The 17656-nt window shown below is 52.0% G+C and overlaps 1 protein-coding gene and 1 long non-coding RNA gene across 2 annotated transcripts in view; both read left to right on the forward strand.

The window, feature by feature from the left end:
- Window positions 1–9872: 9872 nt before the first annotated feature.
- Window positions 9873–12877, forward strand: CBLN1 (cerebellin 1 precursor). Its single transcript, XM_040075180.2, has 3 exons — window positions 9873–10458; window positions 10640–10759; window positions 11934–12877. The coding sequence occupies exons 1-3, from the start codon at window positions 10192–10194 to the stop codon at window positions 12129–12131; spliced, it is 585 nt and encodes a 194-aa protein (XP_039931114.1). The 5' UTR covers window positions 9873–10191; the 3' UTR covers window positions 12132–12877.
- Window positions 12878–16200: 3323 nt separating this feature from the next.
- Window positions 16201–17656, forward strand: part of LOC120757988 (uncharacterized) — a 29620-nt gene continuing 28164 nt past the window's right edge. Inside the window, exon 1 of the long non-coding RNA XR_005702718.1 lies at window positions 16201–16265. This is a non-coding gene — a long non-coding RNA (uncharacterized LOC120757988). The remainder of the gene's footprint in view (window positions 16266–17656) is intronic.

A 17656-nucleotide genomic window follows, 5' to 3' on the forward strand; every position in this document is an offset into this window, starting at 1 on the left:
TAGATACCCATAATCATTAACTATTCTTTCCACCACTGTGGTATTTAATATATATGCAAAAATTACTCCAGTGTAATGAGAATTTGCCCTAAGTAGCAGTGAAGACTACTACTGCAATTTGAAGTGCAATTTGTAACCCCTCAGAAGTTCATCTATATCAGCAGTTTCCAAAACAAGCAGATTTAGCCCTTGAGGAAGAGGAATTCTCCCTGCCTATCCCAGACACCCTTCACACTGGTCATGGAGGGGGTGGTTTCAATGCTCAGCAAATAAAAAAAATCTCTTCCCCATGCCCCTGAGCCTCGTACCAGCGCCAGAGCTTACTGCAACAGACTGGCATTTCCCTGTGCTCTGTGACCCTGAAAAAAAAAAACAGTATAAAAGTCCTCCTAAAGTGAAGCAATTCTCTTTATTCTTTTTCTGTCCTAATCTTGTAGCACAATTGCAGTTCCAGAAATGACACAAAACATTCAAGTCCATGGATGGTGAGGTAAATTCAAGGTTGAGAGAAGATGAAATAAAAAACGGACTCTGAGCCTGATAGGCTTTGGGTGGAACTTTACAGGGAAGCAGCACACCAAAGGATGCTGCTGTGGGGGGAACCACAGGCCCAGCTGCAAAATTAGAAATCTAGAAGTGAGAGAACAGAATTTACTGCTTAACCTCAGGCAAATTAATAGCGACTTTTTGTTTCACAGCTTAATATTTAAATAATGCTCCAGTTAGTCAACGGAAGACATTTTGTTTTCTGTGAGATGTATTCTTTCCTCTCCAAGTCAAGGTGGTTTGCTTCCAGGATTTTTTTTTACTAGATTGCTCTTGTCTCCAGGTGTAGCAGCCTTCTTTCAGAAATGGCATAAACAGGCTCGCTCCTCCAGCTTTTCCTAACTCAAACTTCCAAACTCCGCGTGCCACATGCCCTAGTTTGTGGTTTCGAATGTTGCGGGGCTGGGGAGTGCTCGCGTTCCGCCAGGAGAGGCTCTGCAGCGCGCAGCTCCCGGCTCCCCGGTGCCCCGGCCCCGCTGGCAGCCCTCGGCTCCCCGGTGCCCCGGCCCCGCAGCTCCCGGCTCCCCGGTGCCCTGGCCCCGCAGCTCCCGGCTCCCCGGTGCCCCGGCCCCGCTGGCAGCTCCCGGCTCCCCGGTGCCCCGGCCCCGCTGGCAGCTCCCGGCTCCCCGGTGCCCCGGCCCCGCTGGCAGCTCCCGGCTCCCCGGTGCCCTGGCCCCGCAGCTCCCGGCTCCCCGGTGCCCCGGCCCCGCTGGCAGCTCCCGGCTCTCCGGTGCCCCGGCCCCGCAGCTCCCGGCTCCCCGGTGCCCCGGCCCCGCTGGCAGCTCTCGGCTCCCCGGTGCCCCGGCCCCGCAGCTCCCGGCTCCCCGGTGCCCCGGCCCCGCTGGCAGCTCTCGGCTCCCCGGTGCCCCGGCCCCGCTGGCAGCTCCCGGCTCCCCGGTGCCCCGGCCCCGCTGGCAGCTCCCGGCTCCCCGGTGCCCTGGCCCCGCAGCTCCCGGCTCCCCGGTGCCCCGGCCCCGCTGGCAGCTCCCGGCTCCCCGGTGCCCCGGCCCCGCAGCTCCCGGCTCCCCGGTGCCCCGGCCCCGCTGGCAGCTCTCGGCTCCCCGGTGCCCCGGCCCCGCAGCTCCCGGCTCCCCGGTGCCCCGGCCCCGCTGGCAGCTCCCGGCTCCCCCGTGCCCCGGCCCCGCTGGCAGCTCCCGGCTCCCCGGTGCCCCGGCACCGCTGGCAGCGCGCACGGCACCGGCCGCGGGGGCTGCGCCCTCCTCCAGAGACACAAACAGCTCCCGGAGATACCCGCAGAGCTCGGAAGATGGAAATGTGCTATGGTACGATTTCAGCAAGCGCCAGATGAGCACACAGTAACAGCCTCCCTCTTCCCCAACAAAGCCGCCGAGCATCCTGGACGGACCAGCCTCGGCCCCTGGCCGTGCTCGGTAGAGCTGTTCGGATGCGCTGCGGTGAATGCAGAGATCGCTGTCCGTGAAAAGCAGAGTTCAGCAAGCAGCATGGCACGGCGTCCATGTGCTGGCTGACACGCTCAACACACAATTACCAGGCTAGGGGTTTTCAGATGAAAGTCAGAAGAATACCAAAAACCTGGTATTCAGTGTTTTGTCCCCCCCCTTTCCACTCTTTGCCACTGAAGTAATCACTTTCAGTTGAATATTTTTATCTTTATCTGTAGTTGCCAGTGTCTTTAACAGTTCCACCTGTTCCTCCTACCCCTGCAGGTGCACGTGGAAGTCGAGGAGGAGACCTGCACCACCTGTGTCTGTTGCCAGCAGGACTCTGCAGTGTCCCCAGCTCTGGTGAGGTACCGGTGCGTGGTGAGGCACAGTGATGGTATCCTGGGGTAATGTGTGTGTCATGTAGTGCTTGTATGCCACAAAGATTTGGGGAGGTCAAAAAGGGAGAATTTATTCTTTTATTTCCTCTGTCATCCTTTGGCATTTCCCCTCACAACAAACTTGGGGTGCAATGTGCATTTCTGTTCTGTACAAAGGCTCTGCTCCTTTCCAAAAAGGCTTCCAGAAGGAGACTGACAGTGCTGGAATCCTACTCAGTCTGCTTGCTTTTAGCAGCCCTACTCGACTGCCCTGCAAGGACAGAGAGGAATTTTTCCCTGCTCTCTGGAGTAAGGTCCTCCATTACCTTGTCACAGAAGGAAACAGGCTGCTTGGTAACTAAGGAAAACTGCTGACTTTCAACCTGAGATAAGGCTCTATCATTTACACTAATGAGCTCACTGGTGAGGACTTTGTAAAATTTTATGATTAAAAAGTAGCTGTAGTCAGTGTTTGATGGAAATTACTATTTTACATTTTTTGCTGAAGATAGATATAACTACTAATCATTTTCCCATTCAAACTTAAAGAGGACTAAGTGCAGGAAGAACTGTCCCAGTAGAAATCCAAAGATCTTGTAAGTGACCCATTATTATTGTTGTTGTTGTTGTTATTGTTGTTATTATTATTAACCATAGGTTGCCTAAATTCTTCTGGGAAAGGCTATAGATACTTTTAACTGGTTGAATAACAGAAAAGTTACTCACACGTAGCTCTTGATGAAATACTAATATTTCAGGATTTTAATTGTTTGTGATTTATGGTTACAAGTTAACCTCCTAGATCCGATAGTCCTGTCAGATTTGAGTTCTGATGGAAGTGTATCCTGGGATGCACCCTGGGGTAGCCCTGAGATATTTTCTGAGCCAGGTACCGCAAATGCCCAATATGTGCACTGAATAAGGGGAGGTATCAATAGCCTTTGTTATTGTAGAGCATCAGAGCAGAAAATGACAAGTGTGAAGGAAATCTCTCAGCTACTGTAGGTTACAAAAACCTCAACCATTCAGTTCTGAGCCAGAACAAATGAGTCTGGCTGGAGAGAGCAACTCTGCCATAAAAGTTGCAAAAATTGAAGAAAACAAAGGAGTGGAAATAAGCAAAGAGGAATAAAGATGTCTCCAGCTAAAAGACTGGAAAACTAACTCAGGTTTGCACCCATGTGAGCCATAGATGAAAATATAGCAGGTTCTTTCTTTTCTTTCTTTTCTTTCTTTTCTTTCTTTTCTTTCTTTTCTTTCTTTTCTTTCTTTTCTTTCTTTTCTTTCTTTTCTTTCTTTTCTTTCCTTTCCTTTGTTTCTTTTCTTTCTAATTTATTTTTTCCCCTCTGCCCACTCCGTTTGAGGTGTTTAGCCTCCACATAAACTCTGTTTCAACACCTGGAAAAGGTGACCAGAGATGCAACACAGTGCATGGGCTTCATTGCCTGTGAGAACTCACTGCTGCATGCACACCAGAAATAAGTCCTAATGAAATATTCCAGGTGGTGATTTTCCTCTGAACAATCGTGGATTCGTGGTTTGAACTGGTCCCTTTACCAGAGCAATTTGGGAAGGGATGCTGGATTGTGTGACAGGCACTAACCCCAGAGCAGGAACAGCCCAAAGGAAACTGAACATGGATGTTTGGCTCTGGGTTTAGTGCTGCCGAAAAGAAAAGGACAGACAAAAGGAAAAAAGTATTTAGCAAACAGAAGAAAAGAGTGCAGAATAGACACATGAGGGACAGCTGGTTTATGGGGTCACTGAGGTATTTTCCATCAGTCCTGCAGGCACTGGGAATATGACAGACCGACAAAAAGGATCAGTGTGAGAGACTATGAAGTGGCTGAGAAGCTGATCTTGCATGCAACTATTCAAAATTATTATAACATTTCAAGAACACATTGCATTTTCCATGAAGATATAGTCAGATTAATGGCTGTTGTATCTTTGTCTTCATATGGCTCATCACAAGATTTTAATTTCCCAGTACCTAAAAGCTGGTCTACCTGTCTCCTTCCCTCCATCCTGCCATCCCTTTGTACCCCATACAGAAGTGCAGAAGTGTTGCTCTTGTTGCTTTTCCCCGAGAAGAGCAGCCACTAGAGGGGAAGATGCACATGGAAAATTCCTCTCAGCACCTCTGGGGCTTCATTTGTAATTTAAAAAAAAAAAAAAAAAAAAAAAAAAAAAAAAAAAGAAAAATCTGAGTTTTACCCAGCATTTGTTGGGTGGTCTGATTTATCCTTTCAGAAAAAGTGTATTGAATGAGATTATTTTTAGTATTGCAGTTGCATTGTACATCATGAAACACAGCCAAAATTAAGGGCCAAGAGAAAAAAAAATCATTGGCTAAATTACACAGAGGAGATTGGATTACCTGTTCAAACAGAGCTCTTAATTCTGTGTATAAATAGAATCCACAAGCACAAGTGCACTGCAGTAGAAAATAAAGCCAGCCAACAGCCCCTAATAACCCTTAATTATTAGGAGTTTCAGTTAACATTTGGACAGCTTTGGTCTTAATTCTTTTAAGTTTGAAGAGGCAGCGTGACCGAGGTGGCCCCATGTACAATTACAGTGAGCACACACGCTGTTCCAGCCTGTGCTGGCTTTAGCTGAGCCTTCTCTGGCAGCTTGGGCTGGGATTTTGCCCTGTTAAAATATAATTACCTATCTGAATGGCAACTGATTTCCAGATTGAGTGATTCCTTTGTAACAATGCACTTGTTTTGACAGAACTATGACAAGAAGAACAAATCAAGCTCCTGACCTTGACATCATCATTCACTTAGGAAACTTTTGTACCTGAAAGAAAATCTGCTGATATTCCACGCAGTAATAAATTATCTCACATCATCAGTCAATACAGCAACAGAGATCTGTTGCTATGCGTGCCATAAGTAAATGCAGCTGTAAAACAAATATCCCAAGGTAAGACTGAAATCCAATGTTACTTAAAATAAAAAAAGCTTGATAGTGCTATACTATGCATGAACATTGACAATTGTATAAACCAGAGTGTTTAACATTTGTCTCAGAGATGGAGTTCTCAAATGCCCTTAGCAGTGAGTTAATACTCTTTCCCATTTCTAAAGTTGCCGTATGTAATATATATGTGAGATCAGAAGTTCAAATACTGTATTGCAGGCAGGCAGTAAAATGCACCAGATGAAATTTATTATGAAGTTATCCTAATAAGCTGTGTTGTTCTTCAAAATATACAAGTTCTGCTACCTGTGTAGCCCAAGGATCCTTCAAGTAGATAATTTGACATTAATTTACTTCTGCAATCCTCACTTTGGTTTAGACAGTGTAACTCTTTCCCCTTTGACCTTCTGTTTGTAACTACCTGTGTCCATCAAAAATACCAACTCCTGAGACCAAGGTTTGCCAAAAATGTGAACTGGAAAATTTGAATTTTTGTTTCAACATTTTATCAGGTTTTTTTAACGCTAAAAAAAACACATGAAGACACAGGGAAAACACTAAGCTTATTTTGATTGATATTCTCTAGCCAGAAGTGAGATCTGCAAGTAAAAATCAGAGCTATTTTTCTGCATAACAAAGTGCATGATTAATACTGGGAATCAGCCTGGTTTCATTTAATCAAATAAAATTCCAGAAGGTTGGGAACAGGAGTACACACAAATGATCCCCTGGCAGCTGTAGTCAGGCACACAGGCACTCCCTGGGTGTCCATCCCTGGCCTGGGGCTGCTCTCCCCTGGCCCCCAAACTTGTCTGTGCCATTTTATGGGGTTTTTATCTGCTGAGTACGACCTGCACAGGCAGGTCCTGGGCCTTTTTATTCCACAATGTGGAGCATTGCAGCTAATTCTGCTGGATGGCACCCTAGCAGTGCATCTGCTCCTGCTGTGCACTCTCTCAGTGAACTCAGCCTGCTCTTTGAGATACCTTAATTGCTTGCTGTGGAAGCTGAAGGTGACACCATAAGCAAGCCACCACAAATACATGCAAACCTCTCTTACAACAGCAAATCAGATGGCTCTAGATAGGGCACAGTATGGATCAGCAAGAGCTGTTTTGCTCTAAATCTCATTTTCACACATCTTCAGACTGTGTACAGAATCCCAGCAGATGCTTGGGAAGAGAAGTATCTTAAGTTTATATGGGCATAGATAAATCTCTGAGTTGCTTTTTGTTGCTTATAGTTCATAAACTAATAAAGTAGTGGACAAACTGCATTTTCAGAATTGTGAGTGAACAGCATTTCACATAAGTTATCCAGTTATGGACCAGACCTTGCATTTCTTGCTAAAGGAGGATTAAATCAAAAGGCAAGTAGTCTGTGAAAAGGTGAATTTATACACAGTGAGCTAAACTCTTGCTAAATTGTTCTCTTGAAGGAAATATAAAGGTTTCCAGTAGATTTCTCTGTGCTTATTTTCAGAGAAGCTTATGCTTGTCCTCCTTAGAGACTTTCTTTATGAGTGAAGCTGAAGTTAAATGTGTAGCGATACTGAGTTTTGAGGATGATTTTCCTAAAACAGGATTAAGGCTCACTGACAATGTAATGGAAGGCAGGTGATGCTGCTGCTTGGTGGCTAAACTATATTTTGGTTTCTACAGAAAAAAGCTCATGAGCTTTAAGCTGGTTTCTGTAAGATATAAAAAAAACAGGTTATTTTGGTCTCTCCATAGAGTTTTTTTTCTAGTACAAAATAAGCAACCCTCATCCAAGGATAGTAACCAGTTCTGAAGTGGTGTTAAGGGACTTAATGAGGACCATTCAATTTTTTTCCCCTCCAGATTATTTCCAAGTTGTTTGTCTATTTTTTTTTTTTTTTAAATTATTATTATCTCTTTAACCGTGGGTGAAACAGTAGGGGAGTTCTACAAACTCATAGTCTGCAGTCAATCTGTCAATATTGAGGTCAGGGTGAGTTACCACACTGTGGACAGTTCATACACTTTCACCATATTCACAACAGTTTTTTTCTTGAAAGCAAACACCAAAGAGCTCTGCTTGACAAATATATCCATTTTAGACTAACATCTACAGCATCTATTAGTTTGCAAACACCTCGACACCATTTCTGTTGTATCTCAATGACCATTGCCCTCTTGCATCTCAATGGCATCGACTAACAAGGCAGTTTGTATTCAGGTGGGGTAACTTAATTCCTGCCCCTCTGTAAACATCTGGATTTGCAAACCTCCCCTCCTAGACCGGGAGCTCTTTGCCACACATCATTAATTATGCCAATTGTGCTTATCTATCAGTCCCTACATCCTCCTGCCGAGCTTCTTCTTTGTGCCCAGTACGAGCCAGAGACATTTGTCAACACAGAGAGAATCAACACGACTGCCTAGCGCTGCAGGTGACATTTAATGCAAATGAAGTCAGGTCTAATTTGCATGGCAGGTGTTACTTTATTACAGCCAGAGCTGCAGAAGCTGGATGCTACAGCGCTAGTCAAGTGTGCAGGACTGAAAGTCACTGACAATGAAGGTGTCTGGCACAGGAATCTTGGCAGCCCCCCTTGTCTGCCTGCCCACCTCCTGTGTGAGGTAAAGAGACAAATTTGTTCATTTTTCCCGGTGCCCCATTCTTGTTCCTCCTGGTAACTCCAGCCTCCAAGCCATGGGAGTAGTCAAGGAGCTGGGGGGGTTCAAGGCCCACCCTGCCAAGGGGTCACCACACCAAACAACTTCCAGCTCTGGCAGACCCTCCTCTGCCAGAGGCAGAAATCCGCAAGCTACATCTAAAGAGCTCTATAGCAAGAGAGAATTGATTTCTGTCATGCACAAGAAGTGGCTTACAAAAGAAATACATGAATATTTTTATGAGTCATGTGTGTTGAAAAAACATGTATATTTCTTTGAGTCAAGCACTCAAAAAAATTAAAAGGGCAGAGTCGTGCTCCTTCAGTTTCCATTTCCCCAAGTCATCTCACCAAAATGACAAGAATGCAAAAATGCTCATTTTCACTAATTTTAATTTGGTTTAGTACCCCTTAGAAATATTAATTTTATTTTAAAGTTTCTGATTTTGATTTCGGACTCAGTTTAGACTGTCAGCAGCAACAATACATTGTAAATCTTAGCTCATGTCTTGAAGTAAAACATAACACACCTCCTAACACGCTGTGGCTCCACCCACTCGCTTTCTACTTCTCAGGAGAATTTTTGTTTCTATTTTGTTATCTCCCCAACTCCTCTCTGACCACTGTTCTTCCCGTGTAATCGTTTTGCCACTACACTGATTTCCAGACTGCTTCACTGCTGAACATCTAAAGTGCGGGGTATTTTGACCCTCCCTGAGGAGGCTCCTGATGCCATTGGCTCCCGCTACATCCCGTCCTCTCGCAGCCAGCCAGTACCAACCCACGGGCAGACTCTGACACTTCACAGACTGTCTGGACAACTTTACAGACACGCATTTAACTTAGCAGGGCAGTTACATGAATAAAATTTTATTTACGGCAGTTTTCAGAGAGAGAGATCACTTTCCCAGGTTAAAAAAAAAAAAAAAAAAAAAAAAAAAAATTTCTTACGAATCTCACAATCGGAACAGCACAATAAAATAAAGTAAAGCCTTTACCAAAATTCATAATGATTTGCACTGGAGCCCAGTTTTGGATGACATTCAGTTTCCCAGAGAAGATGCTACAAACTCCATAAAAGTTTTTTTATCTCTGAAGTTTAACTTTGTAAACAGATCTGCCAGTTAGAAAATAACTCTGTTGCAGTCGTTCGTTTCTGATGTCTTCATTTACAATCCAGGGCGGTGATTTTTCGACAGCACATCCAGAACGAACACAGGTCAGACGTCCACCGAGACAAAGCAATCTCTGCATTCAGGAAAGAACGAGGACCCTAAGCCCGCGCTCCGGGCTGGTCCCGTGGCGGGGCAGGGCACGGAGTCCCGGCCCGAGAGGGACCGGCCCCGCCAGCGGGGCGCTCTGCCGGCCGGGAAAGGCTCCAGACGCCGTCGGAGTTTCTTGCTCAGGCAGCCTCGCGGTTTGTTCCTCCCCGGGACGCGAACGAGGCGGCTGAGGAAGACAGCGGAGCCCGGACGCTTCTGAAAGGGGGACCCGCGGCATCCCATCCCTCGGTGCGATCTCCGGCGGGAGCGGCGCGGGGTCACAGCCGGTGATGCTGGGGCTGCTCGGAGGCGGCGGCAGGCCTTTGCCCGGCCAGCAGCCCGCTCCCTTCCAGCCCGCCTCGCCCAGCTGCACCGCGGACGGCCGCGGCCCCGCTCCGCCCCACGGGCCCGGCTTTGCCCGACGCCCCGGTCCGAGCCGCTCCACGGGAGCTTTCCAGCCCCGCCCCGCCTCAGCCCCGCGCGGTGCCTCCGCGGCCGGCGCTCCTACCTACGCGGCGCGGTGCGGTGCGGTGCGGTGCGGGCGGCTGCCGGGCACCTGCTCCCGCGCCCGCGCCCGCGCCGCCCCACAAAAGCGGCGGCGGCGGGCGGCGGCGGGCGGACTGCGCGGCCATTGGCGGCGGCGGCGCGCGGCGGGCGCCGGTTGGGCCGGGCGCGGCGGAGGCGGGCGAGGGGCGCTGACGCCAGCGCGGGGCCGGTGGGGAGGCGGGGCCGCGCCCCGCGCCGTCTTTGTGCTCGCCGGCAGCCCCGGCAGCGCCGCCGCCTCCCGCCGCCTCCCTCGGCCCCGCTCGGCGCGGCGGGCGGCTCCGCTCCGCTCCGAACCGCTCGGCCCCCGCTCCGCACCGCAGCGCTCCGCGCCGCGCTATGTGTGCCGGCGCTCCCGTGCCTCCTCGCGGCCGCTTCCCACCCGGCGGGGCGCGCTCGGCCCCGCTCTGAGCGCGGCGGGGCAGGGGAGCGAGCGGAGCGGAGCCCGGACGGTGCCGCCCGGCGCGGGGCGAAGGGAGCGCGGCGCCATGCGGGGCCCGGGGCTCGGGCTGGGGCTGGGGCTGCTGCTGGGCGCGGCGTGGGTGGCGTGCGGGCAGAACGAGACGGAGCCCATCGTGCTGGAGGGCAAGTGCCTCGTGGTGTGCGACTCCAACCCCACCTCCGACCCCACCGGCACGGCGCTCGGCATCTCCGTGCGCTCCGGCAGCGCCAAGGTCGCCTTCTCCGCCATCCGTAGCACCAACCACGAGCCCTCCGAGATGAGCAACCGCACCATGATCATCTACTTCGACCAGGTGGGGCGGGCGCGGCGGGGCTCGGGCGCTCCGGGGCTCGGGGCGCGCCGCCGCGGGAGAAGTTGCCGGGGCCGCGCCGGGGACCCTGCCCGCGGGAGGGGGCGGCGCTGGGGGCCGGGGGGCAGCGGGGCCGGGCGGCGGCGGCCCCGCGTCGGTGCTGACGGGTGCCCTTCCCTTACAGGTACTAGTGAATATCGGCAGCAACTTCGACTCGGAGCGGAGCACTTTCATCGCGCCCAGGAAAGGGATTTACAGTTTCAATTTTCACGTGGTGAAAGTGTACAACAGGCAAACCATCCAGGTCAGCCCCGAGCGCCGTCGCCGGGCTCCGCGGGCACCGCGGGAGGGGCGGACGGGTCGGCGGCCCGGCGGGGACGGGGCGGTGCGGGCTGCGGGGCGGGACGTGCCCCTTGGGCCTCCGTGGGAGCGCAGACCTGCGGCGATTCTCCGCTCGAGGGAACGGTCCCCAAGGGGCCGCGAAGCCCCACCAGGCCTCCGCTCGGCCGCTGTCTGTATGAGCCGTCCCGGGATGGGAGGTGGCCGGCCGCCTGCCGCCCCCTCGCAGCTTGTCCGGGCCCTCGGACTGCCCCGTGCCGCGGAGCGCCGGCGGGAGCATCCCTGCACAGAGCCCGTAGGAACCGCGGCCCCTGGCGGGCTTCTCGCTACTCCTGTGGCAGAAGGTTTCATAGGGATTTGGGGTTCAGGGAAGTGCCTATGGCATGGAAACGATGATGGATCTGTGCATGTCTATGCAGCTGCCCTATACGTACCTGCCTTTTCTGTGGGGTTTGATGCATCTGCTGCTGTAGGTAGGGTTAATAAATTACCGGCCTGAAGCCAGGTAGCATAATCAAGACAGGGAATCTGGCTGTATAATCACTTTGCAAAGGTGGATGGACAGCTATACAGCACCGTTCTGCTGCAAGTGGCTTAACACCTTTAGATTGGGCAGGTAGTGTATTTTTAATGTGGGGTACGGCAGTCCGGGGATCATTAACTCGAGCTTAGCAGAGCTTATTGACTGTGTTGTGGCATATTGTCTTTGCTGCCTAACAAAGGAAAACTACCCCTTGAATACACTTCAAAGGCCCTGACTCCGGCGGCTGTGGCTCTGCTCCTTGCTGTCTCTGAGGTTTCGCATAAAGCCATCTTTCAATAAGTACAAGCAGACCTCTTTTCATAGCCTGAAAACACAGGCACCCTATTGAAATCCTCCAAAATAGGATCAATGTCCTTCTTTATATGCACCGAGTGTTTTGATGTGGTTGTTGGTCTAAAACAGTGGTGAAAGACTTCTTCCTTTGGAGTACATACCTTAGCTGGGTTTAGATTGGCATTTCTTTTTTATGGGGCTGGAGTTTCAGCTGTCAAAAGAGGCCTTTCCTTAACTAAGCATTTTGCCTGTTAGGCAAGCCCCAGCGGTGTTATTGTCTGACTTTAATTGACAGAGGGCTTTGTTTTATCTTGCTCTTTAGGTGAGTTTGATGCTAAATGGGTGGCCAGTGATTTCTGCCTTTGCAGGGGACCAAGATGTGACCCGAGAAGCTGCTAGCAATGGAGTCCTGATTCAGATGGAGAAAGGAGACAGAGCTTATCTAAAACTGGAGAGAGGAAACTTGATGGGAGGCTGGAAGTATTCAACATTCTCTGGATTTCTAGTGTTCCCGCTTTAAATCACTTCTCATCCAAGAAAAGGGAGAAATCTCTTACAAATTCCCAAGTCAGAGCTGGGTTTGAAGAATCATGGACAGCAGACTTTTTACATTCAAATATTAAAGAAGCTTAATCCTGCTTAGGTTTGTGTACATCTGCTTTGAAGAATTACTACTTATTTTTGTTGTGTTGCAGCCAACAGGCGGGAGACACTATAATTGATCAAACCCCCATTTATATTCTTCTCTCTCCTCCCACAAAATTAGTTCCCATCTCTGTGTCATTGGTGTAATCTGCCATTGTTCCCCCATGGCTTCTGCCTCACACAAGTAGACTTTAGATATTTTCATTGTCCTTTACAGCATATTTTGTAGTTTTGTTTTTAAAACATGTTAATCTTGACTCTTTCTCTGAGTTTAACTTTTAAAAAAAGAAAAAAAGCAAAGTATTTTTTGAATACATGGATGCCATGATGGAAGGGAAAATGCAATTCTTGCTGTGTACTGGCTGGCAAAAGGAAAAATTTCTACATGAAGAACTATCCACAGCCAAGGCTGACTAGAGTATTTCAATATTTCTATGTAATTCTGAGTGATTGTGAAATTTAAGGCTGCTAAATGTTTTGATGCTTGTTTTGCTCTTGTACAACGTGGCCCAACTAAATGCCAGGAAGTATATTGAACTTTTACTATTACTCTGTAATATATGTGTGAATATTGAAAATTAATTTTTGCTTTAATTCAATAAAGTTTAAATGGGACTTTTATTTTTCTTAACCAGAAATAAGGTTTCTCAATGCAGGTAGGCGGAGGGAGGAGGCTCAGCGGGGTCCCGGCTCCGGGGGTGCGGCCCCCTGGCCCCCGCAGCTCCCCCGCACGGGTCCCGCAAGCCCTGCGGGCAGTGCCGGCAGCCCGAGCGGATCCGAACACGGGAGCGAGTGTCACGCCGTCTCTGATACCCACTTATTTATAGCATTTATCTGTATCATATTCTCTAAGGCAGATCGCATTTTATACGGCCGCCTAGAACCACCTGACCATGTGCATTCGAGGCTGGTACTATTGATTCGCTGGTATTATTTGTTTACCGTCTTTTGAAGATATAAATGCTATAATTTTGCAGCACTCAAAGAGATTACTACTTTTATTAAAAGGTGCGTACCGAGGATTTCGATTGTATCTAGACTTTAACGTGAAATAAATCGGTGAAACCAGCCCCGGGCTGTGTGCGTGGCGCGGCGGCGGCTGGCGCGGGGCTGCCCCGGCTGCGGCACCAGCGCGACTCCCCGGGAAGGAATTTAATCAGCTGCAAGAACGGGGGGATTAATACGAGCACAATAAGCAGCGCTTCTCGCTTTATTCGCAAGTTCTGCCCTGGAAACAGACCGGCGGGGCGGGCGGGGACGCGCTCCGCGAGGGGCGGCGGTGGGGAGCGGGGGCGGCCGGAGCCGGGGATGGCCGCGGCCCTTGGGGCCCAAGTGGAATACACCGGCCTGCCGTCAGCTCCTACCCCTCTGTCACCCTGCGGCGCAGGGGCCAAAACGCCGCCTGGCCCCAGGGCTGCCGCCCGGCCCCAGCCGTGCTTCGCGCCCCGCTGGGGCGGGGAAGGCGCGGCCGGCTCTCCTCAGCCCCTGCCCGCGGCTCGCCGGGAGCCTCGGCACCTGCGGCCGCGGGCCAGGAGCCGTGCGAGGGAACAACCGGCACTTGTGAACAAGGAGTAATGACGGAAGGCAGTCGGCCTGCGTTCACCTGGAGTTACAAACTGCTCAAGACAACCAACACGTCGGCTTCTCCGGCCGCATGCTCCTCTCTCAACGCGAGACTCTTTTATTACTCTCTCCTGAAGCTTCTCACACCGCGCCGCCTCCCTCCCGCCCGGCTGCCAGCCTCGTATCCCCTTCGTGCCCTCCTCTCCAGAACGGCATGGTCAGGGCGAGCAGAGCGGCCCCTGCCTCCCGTGACTGCGGGGACTGGGCGGGGGGGGGAAGAAAAATGGGGGGGGGGGGGGGGGGGTGGGGAGAAGGAACAAAAATTACGAGGTTGCAAGAGAAAGAAAGGCGGCCCTGTGCCCTCATGGCGCCGGAGCCAGGCAGCAGCTCCCGGCTGGGCCCGCCGCGGGGATCCCGGCGATCGCCGCAGGTGCGGGGGCTGATGATGCTGATGCTTGCCTTTTGTTTTTTTTCCTTTTCCCTCCTCTCCCTTAACGCGAAACAAATAAACCCGCCACCTTCCGCTGAAAGTTTTCCCCTGGTTCTGAGCGTCTCATTAATATTGTGCAGCTGGAAATTACATTACTCCGATCACAGCAAATCGCTTCTCTGCGGTTGTTACAAAACGCCGCCGTGGCTGCTTAAAACAGCCTCGTCCGCTCCGCGCCCGCGCTGCGAGCCCCGACCCGGCTCAGCGCGGCTCCCCTCAGCGAGCCCCGCACCTCGGGCCCGCCCGGGGCCCCGCGGCGGGCCGGGAGTTACGGCGTCCTGGCTGAGGAGATAAAGCCGCCCCACCAAGACCCCCGTGGCTCTCGGCCGCCCCGCCGGGCCGGGGAGCCCTGGGCGGCGGCCGTGGCCCGGGACCCCGCCCCGGCTCCCTGGAGGGGCGAGCGGGTCCCGCTGCCTCCCCCGGCCGCGGTATCCGGGCGGTGCGTCCGAGCGGTTGCGGGGCTGCTGCCCGGCGATTTACTTCAGCCGACTCGTTGTGCTTAAAAACAGCCCCTTTCTGCCATCCCTGCGCCCCCGCCGGGCAGGGAGAGGAAGGCCGTGAATGTGCCCCCGATCAGGTGGGAGGCCGGGGGAAGCCATCCTTGGCGAGCCTCCCGCGGCCGGCGCCGCCCGACGGGGCGAACAGGGCGCTGGGCTTCCCCAGGCCGGGCGGCCGGTCGCACCCTGTTCACTGCCATCGCCATTCTCTACGCGTGACCGGTGCTTTGGCCCCGTGTTTTTGGGGGCGAAATGTTAAATGAGCACCTGGTTGCACCTGCTCTGAGCCCATTCTCGTCCTGGAAACCGCCCGCATCTCGGCGGGCAAGGCCAGGCCAGGCCATTTTCCTGCCTGGGCAGCGCCGAGCCCTGTGGGCCGCGGGCGGGTCCTGGGAGGAGAACGGGCTCCGAGGGGGTGACCAAGCCGAAGGAACTGGACATAGGTGCTGTTCTAAGCGGGAGAGCTGGACAGGCTGGAAGGTCTGGCTGCGGTCACCGCTGTCCAGGCTGCGCAGAGCCGGAGACGGAAAAGGGACTGGCTTTGTCCCGTGGCCCCGCCACGGGCGGTGAGCAGCGGGCAGGAACCACGAACGGCCCCGGCACCGGGCCGTCCCTCGCAGGGAGGCCGTGTTCCCTCCGGGCTCCCCGCGGCCGTGGCGCTGCTGGGCTGCTCCGGGCCGCGCTGCCCCCAGAAATGAGCAGCCGCTGCTCTGTACGCTGCTTTAATGTGTTTTCAGTTGATGTATGTAATGTCTGATTGAATTTATTGCTGATTAGCGTTGAGCATGAGTTTACACAACAAGAAATTATGCTTCAGTTCATTAGCATGTCTAGCGTTTGCTTTATGAGCATATCACTAATGGTAATGACCAATGTTGATTGATTTCTAATGTGAATATAATTACACAGTGTAGGGGAATTAAAGGGAAAATCCACATTTTAATTGTTGGGTTTTTAGGGACTGCGTGTGGGGGCGAAGGGGGTGGACAGGGAGAAACAAACCAACTCTCTTCTGCGCAAACTATGTGAAGGTACAGATTAATGACTCCAGCAGGAGACGGGGAGTTCGGTCCAGCAGAAGAGCACGTCAAATGCAGTTAACTCGGGGAATAGTTAATGCACGCTCGACATTGCAAAACATAATTTCCCCTCGTCTGCCCCCCAGGTACATCTGGAAGCCCAGTAAGTTGCTTTGGAAGCGGCCGTTCCCGAGGAGCCCGCGGAGGCAGGGCTTCGTGCGCGGCCGGGCAGCCGGCTCCCCGCAGCCCCGCCGGCGGCTGCGCGGCTCCGGGGCTCCGCCGCTGCCGGGCGGGGAAGCTGCGCCCTGCCCGGGGTCAGCGGGGCCGGCTCGCCCGGCTCCGGCAGCGAGCGCCGTGCCCGCACCCTTCCCGCCAGCTGGAGACGGAGACCGGCGAGTGCGGGGGAGCCGCGGCTGGAGCCGTACCGAGGGACGCAACAGGTACGGGGAGCGCAGCGGGCCGGCCGCGGAGGGATTTTACAGGCGGGGAGGGGACTGTGAGAGTACCGTGAGGACTGGCCGTGAGGAAGTTGGAAGCAGTTTGTGTACTCCATCTGGTCTCTGTGTTCCTGAGGGTGTCCTGAGTGTGTCCTTTCCCTTAAAAAAGGAAAGTTGGCCCGAGAGGGGAAAGATCAGGGTTTTGCTGGGGGAATCTCCAGTAGGATGTGCAGAGGGAGAGCAGGAATGCTCAGGTTCTGAGGAAACCCCTGTAGTGCAGAAATCCGGGTGGGACATACACGCACTTGTGGATCTGTTTTAGTTTCACCCTCAGACCGGGTCAGTGGGTGAAGTGTGATGTGTATTCTACCAGCTCGGAGCTGCTGAAAGGCCTCTGTTGTTGCTTGCCCAAAAAGAAAAGAGGCCTTGTGTATTTTTGGAGAGTGAAACAAGCTGTGTGCCTTGCATGGGAGGAGAGGGCTCGGGCAAGGCTGGCAGTAATCTGTCCCTGTGCCTTGGAGCACTCAGAGAATCCAGTGTGGGCTGAAGGTGGTGATGCCTGTTCTGGGTGCACGTCCCCTTTCACTAGTACCTCCTTCCTTCCTACAGTGTATTCCTAGGATACAGGGCAGTGGGGTTCCTCTACTATGGTAGCCCAAAGTCAAAAGCAGTGTTGATCCCAGTGTGAGCAGCTGTGCACATCTGGGTGCAGAGCATTCTTGCGCTCACCCGTGACAACTTAGCCTTTTGTTGGACAAGATAACGCCATTGCTTTTCTGCAGCTTTATACATCTGGGAGATGTGGTAATGAGCCACTTCCCGTTTCACCAGTAGCACTTAGTATGGGATCCAGTGTGGGATTCCTAAAGTGAAACAGTTGTTCTGAACTCAGGATGTATCTGGGATTCTAAAAAACCCTGTTTGTAAAATTTTTCTTTGGGAAAGAATTGTGAAGCTATTGGAGAATGGGTCCAACATTGCATGAACATGAGTAGATTTGAAGAATATATCCAAGGGTCTTCTGCCTCCTGTGCCTACATCACTAACCAAGATGGGTTTAGACTTCGTCATGAGTTTTCATGCAGCATGCTGCTCATGGCACTCTTGCTGTTGGTGACCTTCTAATTGACTGAAATTCTGCTGAACTATCAGGGGAAAAAAAAAAAAAAAAAAAAAAAAGATATGTTGGAAGAGTTTGAGTAGAATGAAGACAGCAGATGTGAATAATTGTCATTCACATTTGTAATTTATGTTGCATACTGTATGTTCAAAGAAGTATCAGTGCTTCAGCCGCAGTTGTATTTTCAGGGTTTGTTTTTTTTGTCTACACAACACTCGTTCAAGGACTAAAGGTTCACGAGAGGACTCCTGCTTTGTTTGCAGTTAATAGTCAT

Source organism: Hirundo rustica, chromosome 11, assembly GCF_015227805.2.
Source record: "Hirundo rustica isolate bHirRus1 chromosome 11, bHirRus1.pri.v3, whole genome shotgun sequence".
NCBI classification, from domain to species: domain Eukaryota; kingdom Metazoa; phylum Chordata; class Aves; order Passeriformes; family Hirundinidae; genus Hirundo; species Hirundo rustica.